The sequence below is a fragment of the Bufo gargarizans genome, chromosome 9 (assembly GCF_014858855.1).
Source record: "Bufo gargarizans isolate SCDJY-AF-19 chromosome 9, ASM1485885v1, whole genome shotgun sequence".
Lineage (NCBI taxonomy): Eukaryota > Metazoa > Chordata > Amphibia > Anura > Bufonidae > Bufo > Bufo gargarizans.
In genome coordinates, this window is record NC_058088.1 from 136,043,937 (window position 1) to 136,064,850 (window position 20,914).

The 20,914-nt window shown below is 46.2% G+C and overlaps 1 protein-coding gene across 4 annotated transcripts in view; it reads left to right on the forward strand.

Moving 5' to 3' along the window:
- LOC122946794 (tumor necrosis factor receptor superfamily member 19-like) overlaps nt 1-20,914 on the forward strand; it is a 239,890-nt gene that overhangs the window by 117,063 nt on the left and 101,913 nt on the right. For all 4 annotated transcript variants that reach the window (XM_044306618.1, XM_044306620.1, XM_044306617.1 and 1 more), the window contains 3 exons: nt 13,089-13,210; nt 14,616-14,726; nt 16,377-16,549. In XM_044306618.1, coding sequence (XP_044162553.1) covers nt 13,089-13,210; nt 14,616-14,726; nt 16,377-16,549 — 406 coding nt within the window. The remainder of the gene's footprint in view (nt 1-13,088; nt 13,211-14,615; nt 14,727-16,376; nt 16,550-20,914) is intronic.

Genomic DNA, 20,914 nt, shown 5'->3' on the forward strand with positions numbered 1-20,914 from the left:
TTTGTTAGTGTGCATGAGGCCTAAGAGCTGTAATACACTGGCTGAGAATCATCGCTAACAAGCATTCGTAGAAATTCTAGTTCGTTGGATAATCACATCATTCATGTGGTCACAAAAATCATTGTTTGTAGGCAGCAGATCTTACCATCTAGTCATGCTCTGCTGCTGGCAAATAATGATCCTGTATGGCGATAAGCGATGTCATTAGGAATTTCTCCTGCTGAGGCCTCTTTCACACTACAGTATGTTGAATTCAGTGTTTTGCGTTCCGTTTTTTGCTTCCGTTGTGGTTCCGTTTCCGTTCCGTTCCTCTATGAGGGTGAATAGGACTTCACACTCTCCCTGTGCTCTGTGCATAGAGGGTCGGGACTGTGGCCACTGCGCGACCAATGATAATTAATGTTTAATACAGATACAGGAGGTGGGTGCTGGCGGCAGAATCACATAGCACCTGAGGGATTAACTGCCGCTGATCGCAGCTTCCTGTCATAGAGGCCGGGTGCTGGCTATGTGTTTTGGCCGCCGGCACCCGCCTCCTGTATCTGTATTAAATGTTAATTATTATTGGTGGCACAGTGACCACAGTCCCAACCCTCTTTCTCCTCATTGGCGGCAGCACAGGGGGGGGAGGGAGATAGTGTTTCCTGTTCCCCTGTGCTGCTAAGAGAACATGAAGTGCGCTGAGAGCAGCAAGCTCCATGTTCTATGATACTAACCTAGTATCGGTAAAAGGCAAATCCCGGTATCAAATAGATATCGGTACAAAAGTATTGATTGGGTATCAATATTTCCATACCCGGTGCCTCATGTACATGGCCGTTGTTCCGCGGCCGAGAGTGGACCATGAAAACCGGCCGGGATTCCTGCTGACAGCAGGAGCGCACAGCGTCATTGGTTGCTTTGACGCCGTGCGCTTCATGCAGCCACTGCTGCATGATACTAGTGTATCACTGTCCAGCAGCGGCTGCATGAAGCGCACCGCGTCATAGCAACCAATTACGCGTGCGCTCTAGCTGTCAGCAGGAATCCCGGCCGGGTTTCCACGGTCCGCTCTCGGCCGCGGAACACGGCCGTGTACATGAGGCCTTAAGATGGGAAGATTGTCGTACTTGATAATCTGCCCAAAAAGCAGGCACTCGAAATATTCCTTAAATCTAGCAGTGTTCAGTAATACAGCCCTTACTGACGGAAATCACTGATCATACACTGAGGCTGCTTTCACACAGTGTTTTATCAGTGATTTTGATTAGTGATTGTGAGCCAAATCCTGGAGCAGAGCCTCAACAGACATAAGGTATAAGGGAAAGATCTGCACCTGTTCTGTGTTTACAGCCGCACCTGGTTTTGGCTCAAAATCACTGATGAAAAACACTGACTGTGTGAAAGCAGCTTAACAATGCCCTATGTTAACAGTGTACCAACTGTAGTAATGCCAAGCATTGTGTATCAGCATCTATCCTGATATAACCCACAAAGGTTGCTCATAGCAAAGCTAGACATTAACATCAAAGATGGCTGAAACTGCTGATCTTGTCATGAATGGGCATTAATCAAATAGGTATGCAGGCAGCCCAACAGTCCCCCAATGGGCAGATATTGAAGGATACTAGTGAAGGACTGGACGGGTTGTTTCTTAAAAATATTCTCGTCTCCTTAAAATAAACATGCATACTCGGCTGTCAACAGCTATTAATGTGCATTGCTCACTCTGTTCACGCTTGTACTATTTCCTATCAGGTTTCCATTGCTTTACATGATCAGAATAAGGCCGAGTTTACATCACTGTTTAGCTTTCCGTTCTGATATGGATTCATTATTTTAAGCATCAGTTGTGCTCAGTTTGCATCCGTTTGTGTCACTTCCGTCACAGATCAGTTATTTTTGATGGAAGCTCTGGCGGAAGTGACACTGATGCTCAAAATAATGGATCAGTGCAATGGAAAGCTAAGTGGCGATGTGAACCCGGCTTAAAGGGAACCTGTCGTGTAGATATTTGATTATAATCTAACTAATTATACAAACCAGATTCCAAAAAAGTTGGGACACTATACAAATCGTGAATAAAAACTGAATGCAATGATGTGGAGGTGCCAACTTCTAATATTTTATTCAGAATAGAACATAAATCACGGAACAGAAGTTTAAACTGAGAAAATGTACCATTTTAAGGGAAAAATATGTTGAATCAGAATTTCATGGTGTCAACAAATCCCCAAAAAGTTGGGACAAGGCCATTTTGACCACTGTGTGGCATCTCCCCTTCTTCTTACAACACTCAGACGTCTGAGGACCGAGGAGACCAGTTTCTCAAGTTTAGAAATAGGAATGCTCTCCCATTCTTGTCTAATACAGGCCTCTAACTGTTCAATTGCCTTGGGCCTTCTTTGTTGCACCTTCCTCTTTATGATGTGCCAAATGTTCTCTATAGGTGAAAGATCTGCACTGCAGACTGGCCATTTCAGTACCCGGATCCTTCTCCTACGCAGCCATGATGTTGTGATTGATGCAGAATGTGGTCTGGCATTATCTTGTTGAAAAATGCAGGGTCTTCCCTGAAAGAGATGACGTCTGGATGGGAGCATATGTTGTTCTAGAACCTGAATATATTTTTCTGCATTGATGGTGCCTTTCCAGACATGCAAGCTGCCCATGCCACACGCACTCATGCAACCCCATACCATCAGAGATGCAGGCTTCTGAACTGAGCGTTGATAACAACTTGGGCTGTCCTTGTCCTCTTTGGTCCGGATGACATGACGTCCCAGATTTCCAAAAAGAACTTCGAATCGTGACTCGTCTGACCACAGAACAGTCTTCCATTTTCCGACACTCCATTTTAAATGATCCCTGGCCCAGTGAAAAGGCCTGAGCTTGTGGATCTTGCTTAGAAATGGCTTCTTCTTTGCACTGTAGAGTTTCAGCTGGCAACGGTGGATTGTGTTCACTGACAATGGTTTCTGGAAGTATTCCTGAGCCCATTCTGTGATTTCCTTTACAGTAGCATTCCTGTTTGTGGTGCAGTGTCGTTTAAGGGCCCGGAGATCACGGGCATCCAGTATGGTTTTACGGCCTTGACCCTTACGCACAGAGATTGTTCCAGATTCTCTGAATCTTCGGATGATGTTATGCACAGTTGATGATGATAGATGCAAAGTCTTTGCAATTTTTCGCTGGGTAACACCTTTCTGATATTGCTCCACTATCTTTCTGTGCAACATTGTGGGAATTGGTGATCCTCTACCCATCTTGGCTTCTGAGAGACACTGCACTCTGAGAAGCTCTTTTTATACCCAATCATGTTGACAATTGACCTAATTAGTGTTAATTGGTCTTCCAGCTCTTTGTTCTGCTCAAATTTACTTTTTCCATCCTGTTATTGCTACTTGTCCCAACATTTTGGGGATTTGTTGACACCGTGAAAATTTTAATCAACGTATTTTTCCTTTAAAATGATACATTTACTCGGATTAAACGTTTGATCTGTCATCTACGTTCTATTGCAAATAAAATATTGACATTTGCCATCTCCACATCATTGCATTCAGTTTTTATTCACAATTTGTTTAGTGTCCCAACTTTTTGGGAATCCGGTTCGTATACAATCATTAACTACTAAAAAAGGCCTGTGGGGGTTTAGCTCTTCTTCGGGGTCATTCTCACAGATACGGCTTCAGGACACCAGGTTTCAGGTCCAAACAGTGCATTTATTGCGCCTCAGCAAACCAAACAAATACAAAATAAACACCTGCCCGGCTGGGCTCTAACTAAACATGAAGTTCCTGACTCACCTAAGTCACAGTCCTCACCCTGTGAACCCATGCAGCTTTGTCAGCCAATGTCCCACAGCCTCCTGGCTGCTCCCACAACAATGTCTCCTTGGGGATAGAGGTCTCTTGGCTCAGACCACACAGAGCCACTCCAGCCTTCTGTGTGCAAGTCCCCACCCGCTCTCACTCTGAGGATTCCTTTATCCCCAGGTGATTACTGCACCTGGTCTTTCTTCAGACCTGGCGATTCTGAGGGAAGACACAGCAAATCCTGCCATATATCTCCCCTAACAACCATGAGGCATGTCCCTGCCTCACATACCTCCCCCCTTTGTTCAAGCCTGTAGGGGTGAACGGGCATTAACCTGGCCTACAGTCTTCCCCTTATTCTGCCAGACCCAGGACAACAGCGCTTGGTTTGTCACCCTCATGAGTTTATTACAGAGCTGACAAGGCCTCTGGGTATTTCTTGTCCATCTCATGATAAATCGAAAGAAAAAGAAAATCAAAATCTAGGGTCAGATTTGGCTTGCACAATGTTTGCAATCAGGTTAATAGTTGTTAGTAAAAACCTCCTGGGGGCAGTTACCCTAATTTTGGCCCTAGTGTAGCAGCCCTGCCTAAATACAGAATAGCCGCCCCGATAGGGGCGATCCCGTTTCTCGTACCTCCTGGTATCCCTAGTTAACCCTTGCAAGGGGTGGATGCCTGTATGATGAGGGACCCTAATGAGGACGCCTAGGCTAATCTACACAAAACAAAAACAGAAAAAAAATGTATATAGATACCCAAAGTAAGTGACAAACAGCACTATGTAACCAAGTGTTAAACAAAGGATAGTAAGGAATTAAAGCGGTCAAATGTCCAATACCATCCCTACGCATTTCGCCTGGTTGGTATCAGGCTCATCAGGGGACATATTTGACAAATAATATCTATCACCATAGAAACTTAAATATTATTATACATATATACATTTATTTTCTTTTAGATTTTTTTATATATAAAAATTTCTCTCTTTATGGATGATCAGAGATAAATTGGAACATATAAAAGTCGGCCCACTAGTTAGAGGACTCAGGTCAGTACTCAGATCAGTAACCTGTTCACAAAAGATGATGGCAAAAGTCTCGATATTGATGAAAGAGAACTATAATCATTAATCCATCTTGTGCCTCAAACTAAAGCCATAATGGGAAATACCAACTCGTATATCTAGGTATATGACCCACTTTTATAGTAGGACAGTGCCTCTATGTTTATACTAAGCCAAAAATATAGGTAAATCAGGCAATAACAACATAGCAGTATTTATTGCTAAATCAGCTCTACCAGTTGTTGATCCACATAAAGAAAATGCGTCACTGATAACTCTGTGACATTAAATAATATCACATATATAGCATTAAGTGGTATCAGATAGTTGAAAACAATAATACTTGCGTGCCCAATAAATGGCTAGATAGAAGGACCGATAGTGGTGTCCACAGATCAGGGCACTAATAGCGATGAGTGCATCATGATGACTCAGACGTGATAATGTCCATGAGTAAGCGGCGAAATGTTGGCGGCATTCCTGCCTTTTAAATTACTTCCGGGTGGTGGATCACGTGGGAGATCCACGTGATGGCCATGTTTGATGACGTCTGGCGCTAGTACGTAGTCAACTATGGGAGCTGGAAACAGGTAGCGTCTGACGTCAGACGCACCCACGTGACTACGGCGCCGGTCATTGGCTCGGCTAGAGGTATCACATGACCAGCGCCGTAGTCACGTGGGTGCGTCTGATGTCAGACGCTCCCACGTGACTCTGGCGCTGGTCATGTGATACCTCTAGCCGAGCCAATGACCGGCGCCATAGTCACGTGGGTGCGTCTGACGTCAGACGCTACCTGTTTCCAGCTCCCATAGTTGACTACGTACTAGCGCCAGACGTCAAACACGGCCATCACGTGGGTCTCCCACGTGATCCGCCACCCGTAAGTAATAATTTAAAAGGCAGGAACGCCGCCAACATTTCGCCGCTTACTCATGGACATTATCACGTCTGAGTCATCATGATGCGCTCATCGCTATTAGTGCCCTGATCTGTGGACACCACTATCGGTCCTTCTATCTAGCCATTTATTGGGCACGCAAGTATTATTGTTTTCAACTATCTGATACCACTTAATGCTATAATATGTGATATTATTTAATGTCACAGAGTTATCAGTGACGCATTTTCTTTATGTGGATCAACAACTGGTAGAGCTGATTTAGCAATAAATACTGCTATGTTGTTATTGCCTGATTTACCTATATTTTTGGCTTAATATAAACATAGAGGCACTGTCCTACTATAAAAGTGGGTCATATACCTAGATATACGAGTTGGTATTTCCCATTATGGCTTTAGTTTGAGGCACAAGATGGATTAATGATTATAGTAGTTCTCTTTCATCAATAGAGACTTTTGCCATCATCTTTTGTGAACAGGTTACTGATCTGAGTACTGACCTGAGTCCTCTAACTAGTGGGCCGACTTTTATATGTTCCAATTTATCTCTGATCATCCATAAAGAGAGAAATTTTTATATATATACAAAAAAAAAAAATCTAAAAGAAAATAAATTTATATATGTATAATAATATTTGTTAAGTTTCTATGGTGATAGATATTATTTGTCAAATATGTCCCCTGATGAGCCTGATACCAACCAGGCGAAATGCGTAGGGACGGTATTGGACATTTGACCACTTTAAAGGGCTTCTGTCACCCCACTAAAGTGATTTTTTTATTTTTTTTGGGCTAGTGAAATTAGTTATATTGCGATATATGACAATATAATTGTGTTACTTTGATCCAGCAGTTTCTGCAAAAAACAAAGTTTTATAATATGTAAATTCGGTCTCTACCAGCAAGTAGGGCGGCTACTTGCTGGTAGCTGCTGCAGAAATCCGCCCCCTCCTCGTGTTGATTGACAGGGCCAGCCGGGATCTCCTCCTCCGGCCAGCCCTGTCGGCATTTCAAAAATCGCGCGCCTGTGTTGATTCGGCGCAGGCGCTCTGAGATGAGGAGACTCGTCTCCTCAGCACTCCCTCAGTGCGCCTGCGCCGATGACGTCTTCTATTTCGGTGATGTCATCGGCGCAGGCGCACTGAGGGAGTTCTGAGGAGACGAGCCTCCTCATCTCAGAGCGCCTGCGCCGAATCAACACAGGCGCGCGATTTTTGAAATGCCGACAGGGCTGGCCGGAGGAGGAGATCCCGGCTGGCCCTGTCAATCAACACGAGGAGGGGGCGGATTTCTGCAGCAGCTACCAGCAAGTAGCCGCCCTACTTGCTGGTAGAGACCGAATTTACATATTATAAAACTTTGTTTTTTGCAGAAACTGCTGGATCAAAGTAACACAATTATATTGTCATATATCGCAATATAACTAATTTCACTAGCCCAAAAAAAATAAAAAATAAAAAAAAAAAAAAAATCACTTTAGTGGGGTGACAGAAGCCCTTTAATTCCTTACTATCCTTTGTTTAACACTTGGTTACATAGTGCTGTTTGTCACTTACTTTGGGTATCTATATACATTTTTTTCTGTTTTTGTTTTGTGTAGATTAGTCTAGGCGTCCTCATTAGGGTCCCTCATCATACAGGCATCCACCCCTTGCAAGGGTTAACTAGGGATACCAGGAGGTACGAGAAACGGGATCGCCCCCATCGGGGCGGCTATTCCGTATTTAGGCAGGGCTGCTACACTAGGGCCAGAATTAGGGTAACTGCCCCCAGGAGGTTTTTACTAACAACTATTAACCTGATTGCAAACATTGTGCAAGCCAAATCTGACCCTAGATTTTGATTTTCTTTTTCTTTCGATTTATTATCTTTATATTAGAAGGGTGTAATAACCGTTTTATATATAAATATTAAAAGTTATATTTTAGAATGATGGTACTACTGTGAATCTCTATTCTTTACGACCACATTCCACTATAAATTCCTCGAACAGGATTATCTTCAAACTGTGAATATATTGTCCATCTCATGAGCAGGTACTGTCTTTTTATATTTCCTGGCTTCTGCACAGGCCCCTCACGTCCTTTCTTGGACTGCGGCAACTCTTGACTGAACTGGTCCCAGTCATGGTCGTGTCCGAACCCTTTCTCGTTTGCCTTGCAGGGATCCTTCAGCAGAGCAGGTTTATTATGTCTCGCTCCTTTTCCACGCCTCTGGACCCCTTTACTATTATTCTCGGCAGGTGTTTTGGAGCCAGCTTCAGAGTCTTCTGCGTCTTCAGTGGCTTTTCCCACTTCAGCAGTTGCTCTTTCCGTCCTAACCTTGGTCTCTGGGACATCCAAAGTTTTCTCCCATTTCAAGAGCTCGGCCTTAGCTTCCTTGGCCTCTGTCTCTTTGGCCTTTACTTTATTAGCCTTCTCCCCATTCAGGGACATGGTATCATATCCTTGGTTTCTTAACTCCTCCTTCCCTTTCGCATCAAGGTTGGAGGCACTGGGGTCTTCAGCATACTTCTTGTCTTCTAGCGTTTTCCCCAGGACACTGGTCTCCTTTTGGGGAGGAGTCAGGAGAGACAGCCCATCGCAATAGCCCGGATCTGCATACTGGTCGTCCGTCTCCTCATATTTCTTCCCCAGCAGGCAGCTGGCTACTTGGAAGGCCTTGTAGGCGGAGGGGGATGTCTTTTGCGACCTGGTCCTGGTTACACACTGTCATGAGACTCTTGGCCTCGGCATCGACATCAGCCCCATCAACTGGTTTAGCTGATACCTTTTTCCACCTTCTCTGCCTTGGCCAGTACCCTGGCTCCACCATCTCCAGACCCACTCTTACCAGGCTCTGACTTCTTGGCACCTTCCAGAGGATCTTCCTCTTCTGGTTTCTCACTTTTTTCCACCTGCTGTGCAGGAGCACACTTAGGCTTCTCCACCTCATAGATGGCATCTTTTGAGCTCATGAGAGCTTCCATCTTTGCTCTGAGTTGCTTGTTCAGCCTCTCTAATTCATTTCGCTCCTCAAGCATTTCTTCAAGGGCTCTAGCCAAGGAGAGGGTCTTGGACTCTTCCTCCCAAGCATCAGCCTCCGCTCGGTCGCGTTCTTCGGCATACCGAGCCGATATGCATTTCTCTTCAACCAAGAGCTGGTCAAACTTCTTTTGTTCCTTCTCCAATCTAGACACAGTTTGTCTCTGGTGGTCCAGGTCCACCATGCGATCACTCTTGATCAAGTTGAGCCATCCTGGCTTCCAAATGTCTTTTCTCCTCCAAGAGAGCAGATTTTTCTGAGGCGCTGGTTAGAACCTCATCAGCCAGCTCATCTCTTTCCTGCTCTGCATGAAGTCTGGATTGCTCAGAAACTGCAAGTTCCTCTTGAAGTTGGAGAATTTCCGCTTCTATTAGTGACTCTAGTTCCTTCAGTTCATTCATCTTTCTGTGACTCCTCTGGAGATTCCTGTAGTTGCTCTGCGAGAACCGCTAGCCCTGTCTCTAGTGTACCTAGGGACTGTGCAGAGCGAGCGAAAACATCAAGTTTGTAGCTGTACTGTCCTGTCAGGTCATTGCAACTGTCAGGATATGAGCTTTAGACACTAGGCTGTCACCCGACTGAACTCTCGTCTCGTCAGATATAACTGTCACCTGGTTGCTACTAGTAACGACTTTAGTTTTGCTGGGTCTTGACATGGTAGCCTCACTCTCGGAGTTGCTAACTGTCACGGCACATAGGCCACTTATACGGCTTGTGTCATTATTAACCCTGGCCTCTAGGGGCACCCCCGAGTCAATCCCCACCTGGGACATTTTATTAATCATAGAAACCTGTGGAGACTGCACATCCACCTCTGGTCTGTGTGGTACACCCTCTAGCCCCGCCACGTTGTCTACAATGGGGTCTCCTAGCGGTGTTTCTTCAACATTTATCAACACTTTTATATCAGACACATGTTTACCCACAGGGGGAGCTTTTTCCCCCAATCACAGCCTGCAAAGGAAAAGGCATGTCATTATTATCACATATTTCATATGACCTCACATTTTCCTTATGCATTTCCGCACTTTTGTCACCATCACTTTGTATTTGACCAGCACCATTGTTTCCAATGGTCAATATGCTTTTCCCATGCAGGTCAAAGTGCAGCTCCCTTAGATCCTCACTTACAGGTACAGGTACAAGTTCTGCAGGAGTTTTTGCACTCTCTGCAGAAGTGTCTCCATTACTCCACAACTCCCAGCATAAGGGAAAAGTACACCCCAACACTCCCTCATGCATAAGCTTATCTGTCACATCAAGTTCATCAGTCTCTGTTCTCATTGGAGTCTCACGCTCAGTGAAAATCAGTGGATAGTCCTTCTCCGCAAGACTGTCCAGCACCTTTATTATTTTACCAGTCTCAGGTTTCAATATTGTGCTACCTCTTACCTGGGCTAGCATGGGATCCCGGATCCTTGTCATCCCATTTCTAGCTTTGGTCATGGGCAACTGAGGAAACACAGAAACCTTCTCCCCTGCAGGTTTATGCGAGGGAGCAATCACAGAAGGCTTATCCGCCTGTCCAGACACAGTTTTTCCTCTGTGTGACTTATTACCTACCGGACCAGCAGATATCCCCTGCCTTGCTCACTGTCACTGGCTCTGCCACATGGTTAATAACAGGAACAGTCTTACCCTTTGTAATCAACCAGTCTGGTAAAGCAGTGACATTCTCTCCCACGGACTCATCAAGGTTGTGGTTGCTCCTAGCAACAGCTTTACTGCACCTCCGCACTTCCTCTCTAGGACTCCGGGCACAGTCGCAGGGAAGATATGCACTCCCGAGAACCGCACCGCTCTTCACCTCCTTTTCTTCCCGACTGTTGCCCTTGGCAACGGCATATCCTTGCCTTTTATCAGAAACTCCGCTCCACAACTGCCCAAACAATGGAAAGTCCTTGCCCAGTACAAATTCCACTTCCAGTGTCTCACATTTTGACAGCTCCCATTGCACAGAGCCATAGTCCATCACAAAGGTCAGTGACACCGTAGTTTTTGTCTCTGGCCCCCTTGTTACAAAGTCCAGAATTACAGGCAGGACCCGAGACACTTGCTGGCGGGAGTCTAGAATGACCCCCAGCGGGATTCCGACGATCACTAACTCGCAGGATTTCTCCCACGGGCTATACCATTTTGCAGCCATTTCCACTGATCAGTCTCTTTTACTCGACTACTGGCCCTTTAAGTCCTGCACTATTTGCACCACAGAAAAAAAAAACATCCAGTTTAACACCAGCAGTCTCTGCTCCTGCAAACTAGCAGGCTTCCAGCACTTTTACTTATCAGCAGGGACACCTGCCCGCATCCGACACCAATTGTGGGGGTTTAGCTCTTCTTCGGGGTCATTCTCACAGATACGGCTTCAGGACACCAGGTTTCAGGTCCAAACAGTGCATTTATTGCGCCTCAGCAAACCAAACATAAATACAAAATAAACACCTGCCCGGCTGGGCTCTAACTAAACATGAAGTTCCTGACTCACCTAAGTCACAGTCCACACCCTGTGAACCCATGCGGCTTTGTCAGCCAACGTCCCACAGCCTCCTGGCTGCTCCCACAACAATGTCTCCTTGGGGATAGAGGTCTCTCGGCTCAGACCACACAGAGCCACTCCAGCCTTCTGTGTGCAAGTCCCCACCCCCTCTCACTCTGAGGATTCCTTTATCCCCAGGTGATTACTGCACCTGGTCTTTCTTCAGACCTGGCGATTCTGAGGGAAGACACAGCAAATCCTGCCATATATCTCCCCTAACAACCATGAGGCATGTCCCTGCCTCACAGGCCTTAGATGTATTCACTTACTGGTGTGACAGATGGTTAGCTCATAATATACACACAAAGATGCCGCATGCTAATGAGCTGATTCACCTGCCCACCTGCTGCTGATTCCTATGGAAACAAACTGTCATTCAGCAGCGGGTGGGCGGGGAAAGTCAGGAGCTCATGAATATTCAGGACTCATCATTATCAGCTGGAGCTTTTCAATACAATATGTTGGCAGATTGACTGGGCCAAATTAAAGAAAGTGACCCAGCATTGTGCTAAGAGAATCAATCACTTATTTATGTTCCCCTTAGTTAGGACACCAAAAAACTGGTGACAGGTTCCCTTTAAGTGTAGCCAGGTTCACATCACCGGGTTGTTTTCTGTTCTTCTGATCAGTCAGGAAAAAAAAAAAAAAAAGGATCCTTTGGTGTGAGCATCCATTGTTCTCATTTTGCTTTTTATTTTTGTCAGTTCTGTCAAAGATATGTTTTTGTTTTTTTCCAGAAGATTAGAAGAACTTGAAACAAAACCGTGATGTGAATTTGGCCTTAGGAATTTGGCCTCTTTCACACCTGCGTTCTTTTCTTCCGGCATAGAGTTCCGTCGTCGGGGCTCTATGCCGGAAGAATCCTGATCAGTTTTATCCTAATGCATTCTGAATGGAGAGAAATCCGTTCAGGATGCATCAGGATGTCTTCAGTTCCGGACCGGAACGTTATTTGGCCGGAGAAAATACCGCAGCATGCTGCGCTTTTTGCTCCAGCCAAAAGTCCTGAAGACTTGCCGCAAGGACGGATCCGGAATGAATGCCCCTTGAAAGGCATTGATCCAAATCCGGCCTTAAGCTAAACGTTGTTTCGGCGCATTGCCGGATCCAACGTTTAGCTTTTTCTGAATGGTTACCATGGCTGCCAGGACGCTAAAGTCCTGGCAGCCATGGTAAAGGGGAGCGGGGGAGCAGCATACTTACCGTCCGTGCGGCTCCCGGGGCGCTTCAGAGTGACGTCAGGGCGCCCCAAGCGCATGGATCACGTGATCGCATGGCACGTCATCCATGCGCATGGGGCGCTCTGACGTCATTCTGGAGCGCCCCGGGAGCTGCACGGACTGTAAGTATACCGCTCCCCACTACTACTATGGCAACCAGGACTTTAATAGCGTCCTGGCTGCCATAGTAACACTGAAAGCATTTTGAAGACGGATGCGTCTTCAAATGCTTTCAGTTCACTTGCGTTTTTCCGGATCCGGCGTGTAATTCCGGCAAGTGGAGTACACGCCGGATCCGGACAACGCAAGTGTGAAAGAGGCCTTAGTTAGTAGTGAAGGCAGAAACCTGGAAAAAATGATTTTATGTCTCTGTCATAGTGAGTTGTGCAAAAATGAGGATCTAAACACCAGTCTGGAAAATATTTCCCCTTTTTGTGGTGTCCCTCTCATCGTCTCCTGCTGCATCAGTGAGGAGTCTGGGTTTTGTAAATGGGACTTGAATCACTGTCTTTTTTAATAATGATGTCCTCTGATATTTACAGGTTTAGAAAGATATCAATGCAGATTTTCCTTACCAAGTTTCAGACCGGCTGTTCGAATGGTTATATCTCCTGGGATGATGGCCCATTTCTATCATCTGATCTGTATTCTTCTCATTGTTAAGGTAGGACTGAGTATTGATGTAAGTGAATGTTTGAGAATGAGGCAGTCAAGTAAAGAATTAAGGATAGTTTCACACTAGCAGCAAATAACTCTTGCCGGCTGTTCCGGCGGGTACATGTTGTAGTTTTATTCCTCTCAATAGGGCCGGAGCGGTAGTCAGGGGGCACGCGTGCACTAGCGGCAGCACGGATCCGACAGGCTGTTCACCCGCGGGAACAGCCGGCCGGAGTTCCTTGCCGCTAGTGTGAAAGTACCCTAAGTGCTAACTTTTCCTAAAACAGTTTGGCTGTTAACCAACATGTTAGCACTTACTTAGTGGACACAACTCTGAGATTAAAACCTGACCATATTACAGACTTGAAAATTCAAATGTGGCTCCATTGTCCCACCACTCTCATCTTGTACTCCCACACAGGCTTGGACTGGCCCACAGGTGTACAGGTGAATCCCACGGTGGGACCCTGAGCAAGCTGGGCCCCTAGTCTTCCACCCCCTGCACATGTGACACATAAGACAGTAGACTTACAGCACTACATACATATATTCAATGTACAGCACCTCAACCAGCGTATGTTCATATTAAAAACCTGATAGATTATTAAAGAAACTCCCCAGTATATTATTATAGACACAATCGGAGCTAAGATGACTTCTAGGTATAGAGGAACGCTGCCAGTATCCTCTTTTCCCCAGGACCTACCTTCTCAGAGTTTCTGCAGGGACCCCCATATTCAATCATCTGGTAGCATCTTGCTGCTGTGTAAGCAGGTCATATTTGAATGTATCGATACAGTGGGTCCCAAAATTTAATTTTACTGGTGGACTCTAGGCACCCCAGTCTTAAACTGCTCACACAGATCCAAAAAGCTAATGAGTAATTGGTGAGGGCCTTCCATTGAAGGACTACTTGAGTTGGTCATGTGCTTGTGTGTGACATGGAGGGAACAGAGTGGTACTAGGGATAGCTTACAAAAATTGTGGATCTGCTTCATGTCCTAATGAACGTTTTCTAAGCCTGTTCACATCTGCATTGTACTTTTCATTTATATTGGAAGCCAGGACACAGTTCTGGATCTAGCAAATGACAGACACCATTAGCACACAATGGACCTCATTGACTTATAATAGGATCTGTTGGTTTCTGACACATAAGTTCTCAGGTTTGACAGACAAAAATGGTTTGTCAAGCAGCATTGTTTTCCGTTCAAATCTGATGGACTTTGGGACAGAGCCTATAACGCAGTTGTGATTACAATTTTAACCCTGCAAAGTTGCTATTTTTGAAACACAAATTCTAAGCCTGTTGAAACAAAATATATATTGGCAGGCAACTTCTTATAAATTTGACATGCTTGAATTGTTAGATCAGACTCTAAAGTTACAACCTGCTTGTTGTGTCATTACAGCTAGACTTTGTCAGTTCAGCGGCTGCAGACTGTTTGGAAAGTGAATTTGAGGATGAACAAGGAAATTGCGTCCCATGCAAACAATGTGGACCAGGTTACGAACTTTCTGAGGTAAAGCTTCTATAGGCCATGTGCATGAGCACTGGAGATTCGTAAAATAAAAGTCAAGGCTGTTTAAAGCTGACTGTAGATGAGTACCTGAAGACTAGTATATCCTGTATTCAAAGTATAGAAGACTGCCCCTATACGTATTAGATAGACCGCCACTGGAATAGCTGACAATTCATTCTCCAGCCTGCTGTGGTGACATAAAAGGTGACATAAAAGCAGATAAAAAGGGCATTCATACTTATTGATGTAAGTCAGCTATACAGCTATACAATCTAATAACGTGTGCCAAACCCAGTTATCTGCTGAACCTCTAGGCTCCCCTACTGCAGTGTATTATAATCATCTCTAAGAAGCCATGCTGCTTTCATAGTTTCCTTAGTATCTTGCTTTATGAGACCTATTGACTCAAATATTGTATATCAAATAGTGTAATTCTTCCATGCGTTCATTGTGCCCCCTGCTGGAGCATTCCCGTTCAATGCCACGGGTACTTTCACACTTGCGGCAGAGAGATCCGGCAAGCAGTTCCGGCGACGGATCAGGCAAAATGTATGCCAACTGATGGCATTAGTAAGACTGATCAGGATCCTTATCAGTCTTAAAAATGCCTGATCAGTCAAAAAAATGCATTGAAATGTCTTTCCAGTGTCATCCGGCATTTGTTTTTTTCACCTTTTTTTCAGTCTGCGCACAGATCCGGCATTCAGGCAAGTCTTCAATTTCTTTCGCCGGAGATAAAACCGTAGCATGCTGCAGTTTTCTCTTTTGCCTGATCATTCAAAACGACTAAACTGAAAACATCCTGATGCAAACTGAACAGATTACTCTCCATTCAGAATGCATGGGGATAAAACTGATCAGTTCTTTTCCGGTATAGAGTCCCTGTGACGGAACTCTATGACGGAAAAGAAAAATGCAAGTGTGAAAGTAGCCTAATACTGTTAGGGACATTCCCGTATCTCTAGAACCAGTGTTCATTTGCAGTTGATAATAGAAAGTGTTCCTGCGTGAACAGATGGCTGAGCAACATAAAAAGCAATTTTGAAACAATAGGTTTGTAATTTTAATACTTTTGCAAACAATGAAAGGATAGTTATGACAAAGGTATGGAAGTTCAGAAATTATTGAGATAGGTCCAAACACAGCATGTTCATTCAGTTTGCCCAATTAAACATATGTGCTAAGAAATCTGAAACAGTAAGTATTGCTTGTCTATTTTAAGTAGTTATTTAAAGGGGTTACCAAGACCGTTGGTTTTGTTTACCAAAGCTTAGAATAATATTATATAAAGACGAGCAATACTCAACTTACCGATCCCCAACGCTGCTGTACCGCTGCTTCCCAGGTTCCCTGCCGGCCTCTGCATTTTATCATCCAGCGATGACTTTTAACACAAACATTCAATCACTGGCTGCAGCAGTGACCTTAACACTTACAGTGTTATATTGTCATTGTTAATGGTCTGGGTCACAAGACCGACAGGGGACCTGGAGATTGGCAAGGGACTGGTAAGTTGAGCATTTCTCAAATTGTTGTTGTTTATATGGTGAAGAAAATCTATGGGCTAGATAACTCCTTTTAATTCAATTTTACAAGTTACCTTTTTGTTTGCATTTCTGCATTGTCTTATGTATTACCGTCTACTTTTAGGACTGTGGCAGCGGGAGAGAAAGTCAGTGTCTGCCTTGTAGAACTGGGAGATACAAAGAAGACCGAGGACATCATCACTGCCTTCGCTGTCTCAATTGTGCAGTTATAAACCGCAGTCTGAAATCTAACTGCTCTTTAACTTCTAATTCCATTTGTGGGGATTGTCTGCCAGGGTGAGGACTGAAATGGTTTTAAAGTGGTTGTCCACTTTTTTTATATTGATGACCTATCCTCAGGATACGTCAACAGTATCATATCAGATGGGGCCGACTGCCGGCACCCCTGCCGATCAACTGTATGGCTAGAAGGCCGGGCTATTTAAATAAATAGCATTTACTGATTATATACAATTTTATAATCTGAGAGAAAAAAGGTTGAACAGAAATCAGAAAGATAACAAAAATATATTAAAGGGGTTGTCCACTTTTTCTCTCAAGATAGGCCATCAATACCATATTGGTGGGGGCTGACTGCCAGCCCCCCCCGCTGATCAGCTATTTGAATAGAATGCAACCCTCACAGGAGCGTTGTGTTACTTTCTTTTTTTACCTGGTTGCCATTGACAACTGCAGCAGCAAGCAGGTGTAATTATAACTCCACCATCCCCATTCACTTCAATTGAATAGGAAGGATCCATCAGATTGAAGTGAATGGGGTAGTGGAGTTGTTTTTTTTAAATCAGACATTTTTATTGGATTTTCAAGACAAAGAAAGAAAAGGGGAAACAGCACAAAACAAATAATGCAACCACAATATAACCCCCCCCCCCCTTCCCTCACCCACTTCCCCTCCATGCAGTCATCCAACAGGTCACCTGAACCCTAGTAATCTGTCCTCAACACAGTGACAATAATCTTGCACTTAACAAAGCCACAGAAGCCAATCCTGGTTTAATTATCCAGGAATTCTATTGTTTCTCAAATTTCCCAGGAGCACCGTCTTCTAATATACTTTCCACTCCATTAGAATCATGTTGCAATATTAAGCAATTCTGCCATAGTTGGAGATGTGGGCTGCAACCGTTGTTTGGCAATGAGTTTTGTTGTGAAATAGAAAATCTTAGCAATGGCCAGTTGGGCCATGCCATCAGTGGGTATATCTGCCACATGACCTAAAACTCCCTCCCTAGGGACTCTTGACAACTGAACTGCAGAGACTCATTCCAGACCAAAGCATATGCACAATGTTGGCCTGTAAGTGTAGGAGATTTAGCATCAGTTCTTATACCCATTTTGAAGAGTAGATGAGGAGTTCTATATGCCCAATGTAGAAGGAATAACTGTGACCTACTGTCATGGTCTTACCTCCTTGCTGTTCTCCTTCGTTTGACATGTGCTGGCGGCCATCTTGGTTTCTGGGTTTCTTGTAGCCTCCCACCCTGCGGCTCCTCCTTCCCACTGGGAGGAGCTGGATGCCTAGCTCATATATATATAGGAGGTCTGTGGCTTCAGTTCCCTGCTTGGTCCTCCTGTGCTCACATGCTTCTAAGACTGCTGCTGCTTCTGGTTCCTGATCCTGGCTTCGTCTGACTACCCTGCTGATTCCTGATCCTGGCTTCGTCTGACTACCCTGTTGGTTCCTGATCCTGGCTTCATCTGACTACCCTTCTGGTTCCTGATCTCTGGTTTCACAAGACCCTGCTTCGGTTTAGCCATCCGTTTGGACTTTTGCCTTACAGCTTTATTTTCAATAAAGCCTTCTTATTTCCACTCATCTCTTGTTGTACGTCTGGTTCATGGTTCCATGACATTAGGACCAAGCCATGAATTCTGACGGTACAGGGCCACCCTCGCTACCTACGCTGGTTGCCAGACTTGATCAGCAGGATCACCTGTTGGGTCGGTTCGCTGTGGCGTTGCAAACCCTGCTTGAACGCACGGCTCATTTAGCTTCCGTTGCCGATGGGTCGGTTGTCGCTCCTGGGCCCGCTCCTACTGCCGCTCCAGTTGTTGCGCCAGAGTCTACCCCGACACCTGTTGCTGCGCCTGCGGTGTTTCGGGGTATGACCGGTTCTGCCCCCCTTCCACAGCGCTTTGGGGGAGAGCCAACTCAGTGCCGAGGTTTCCTTAACCAGGTGGGCATTTACTTTGAGTTGCTGCCACATGCCTTTCCTACTGAGAGATCAAAGGTGGGCTTCTTGATCTCGCTGCTCTCGGACAAGGCCTTGGCCTGGGCCAGCCCTTTATGGGAGAACAACAATCCGGTGGTCGCCGAATTTTCCGGTTTTGTTGCTTCTCTTCAGAAGGTATTCGATGTGCCGGCTCGTGCTGCCTCTGCTGCGAAGCTCCTTATGTCCATCAGACAGGGTTCACGATCCGTAGCTGAATACGCCATTGAGTTTCGTACCCTGGCAGCAGAGGTGGGCTGGAATAATGAGGCTCTGGTCGCTGCTTTCTCTCATGGTCTCTCGGATGCCTTGAAGGATGAGGTTGCAGCTAAGGACCTACCTGTGGAGCTCGAGTCTCTTATTTCTTTCCTGATTTTGATTGACACCAGACTCAGGGAGAGACCTTCCTTTCAGGAGAGCCTGCGGAGGCCTTCTAACAGATTGGCGCCTACGTTTGCTGTCCCACCCGTGCCTCCCTCTCCTCCCACGCCTCCTGGGGATGACTTGTCTGGGGGTGAACCCATGCGGCTGGGGTTTGCTCGCCTGTCCGAGGGGGAGAGGGTACTCCGGAGACGTGAGGGCCGATGCATGTACTGTGGTCTCGGTGGGCATTTTCGGTTGGCATGCCCGAACTGTCCGGGAAAACACTCGCACCTGAGATCCTGTCGGGGGCAGATCTTGGGTGGAGTCTCCTCGTCCCCGGTTTCCCGTGTTGACAAACCACTGATTACTGTTGTCCTCTCCTGGGTCGGGGGCTCGGTGACGACCCAGGCGTTGGTGGACTCTGGTGCTGGTGGTTTGTTCATTGATAGTGTGTTCGCTGCCGCCAATTCCATTCCTCTGCAGCCTCGAGGTTCCCCACTGGCTCTTGAGGCGATAGACGGCAGACCCCTTCTGCCGCCACACGTGACTCATGAGACCCTTCCAGTGGGGATGGCCATTGGTGCCGTTCACAGAGAGTCGGTCTGTCTCCAGGTTATTTCGTCTCCACACTACTCGGTGGTCTTGGGGTACCCCTGGCTCCAGAAGCATAATCCGACTTTCGATTGGAAATCGGCCGAGATCCTCTCGTGGTCACCGCAGTGTGGGGCTAGTTGCATCCATGGGCCTGTCAAGTTGCTGTGTACTTCCTCGGACTCTCTGTTGCCTCCTGAATACGAGGAGTACCGGGATGTATTTGATAAGGTGCGTCCGGTTGCCCTACCTCCGCACCGCCCATACGATTGTGCCATAGAGTTACAATCTGGTGCCGTTCCTCCTCGTGGCAAAGTCTATCCACTGTCGGTAGCGGAGAATGAGGCCATGGAGGAGTACGTGAGGGAGGCGCTTTCACGCGGACACACTCGCAAATCCTCGTCCCCGGCAGGGGCTGGATTTTTCTTTGTGAAAAAGAAGGGCGGTGAGTTGAGGCCTTGCATCGATTACAGGGGTCTCAATCGCATCACGATCAAGAACGCTTACCCGATACCCTTGATTTACAAGCTGTTCGATCGCCTCAAAGGGGCCACGGTCTTTACCAAACTCGACCTGAGGGCGGCATATAACCTGGTAAGGATCAAGGCGGGCGATGAGTGGAAGACCGCGTTTAACACCAGGACCGGTCATTATGAATCCTTGGTTATGCCCTTTGGGTTGTGCAATGCGCCCGCAGTCTTCCAGGAATTCATCAACGATGTTTTCCGTGACCTGTTGCAGCAGTGTGTGGTGGTCTATTTGGATGACATCTTGGTATATTCTGAATCCATGGAGGCCCACATTCTGGATGTCAGACGAGTGTTGCAATGGTTACGAGAGAACAAGCTGTTCGGTAAGCTTGAGAAATGCGAATTTCACCGATCCCAGGTAACCTTCTTAGGTTACATCATTTCCGCTGAGGGGTTCTCCATGGATCCTGAGAAGGTTTTGGCTGTCTTACAGTGGCCCCAGCCCAGTGGTCTTCGTGCCCTGCAGCGCTTTTTGGGCTTCGCCAATTATTATCGGAAGTTCATCAGGGACTTTTCCATGCTAGCCAAGCCTCTCACGGATCTGACCAGGAAGGGCAGTAATCCCCAGGTCTGGCCGCCCGAGGCCATCCGAGCTTTTGAGGCTCTAAAGTCCGCCTTTGTGTCGGCTCCGATTCTGTCGCATCCCAACCCTGGGTTGCCGTTTGTCCTCGAGGTGGACGCGTCTGAGACGGGAGTAGGCGCCCTCCTGTCTCAGCGTAGAACACCAGAGGGTCCTCTGCTTCCTTGTGGGTTTTACTCCCGGAAACTGTCTTCCGCGGAGTGCAACTATCAGATTGGTGACAGGGAGTTATTGGCCATCGTGCAGGCCCTTAAAGAATGGAGGCACTTGCTCGAGGGCTCGGTGGTTCCGGTTCTCATCCTGACGGACCACAAGAATCTGACCTACCTCTCTGAGGCCAAGAGATTGACACCACGTCAGGCCAGAT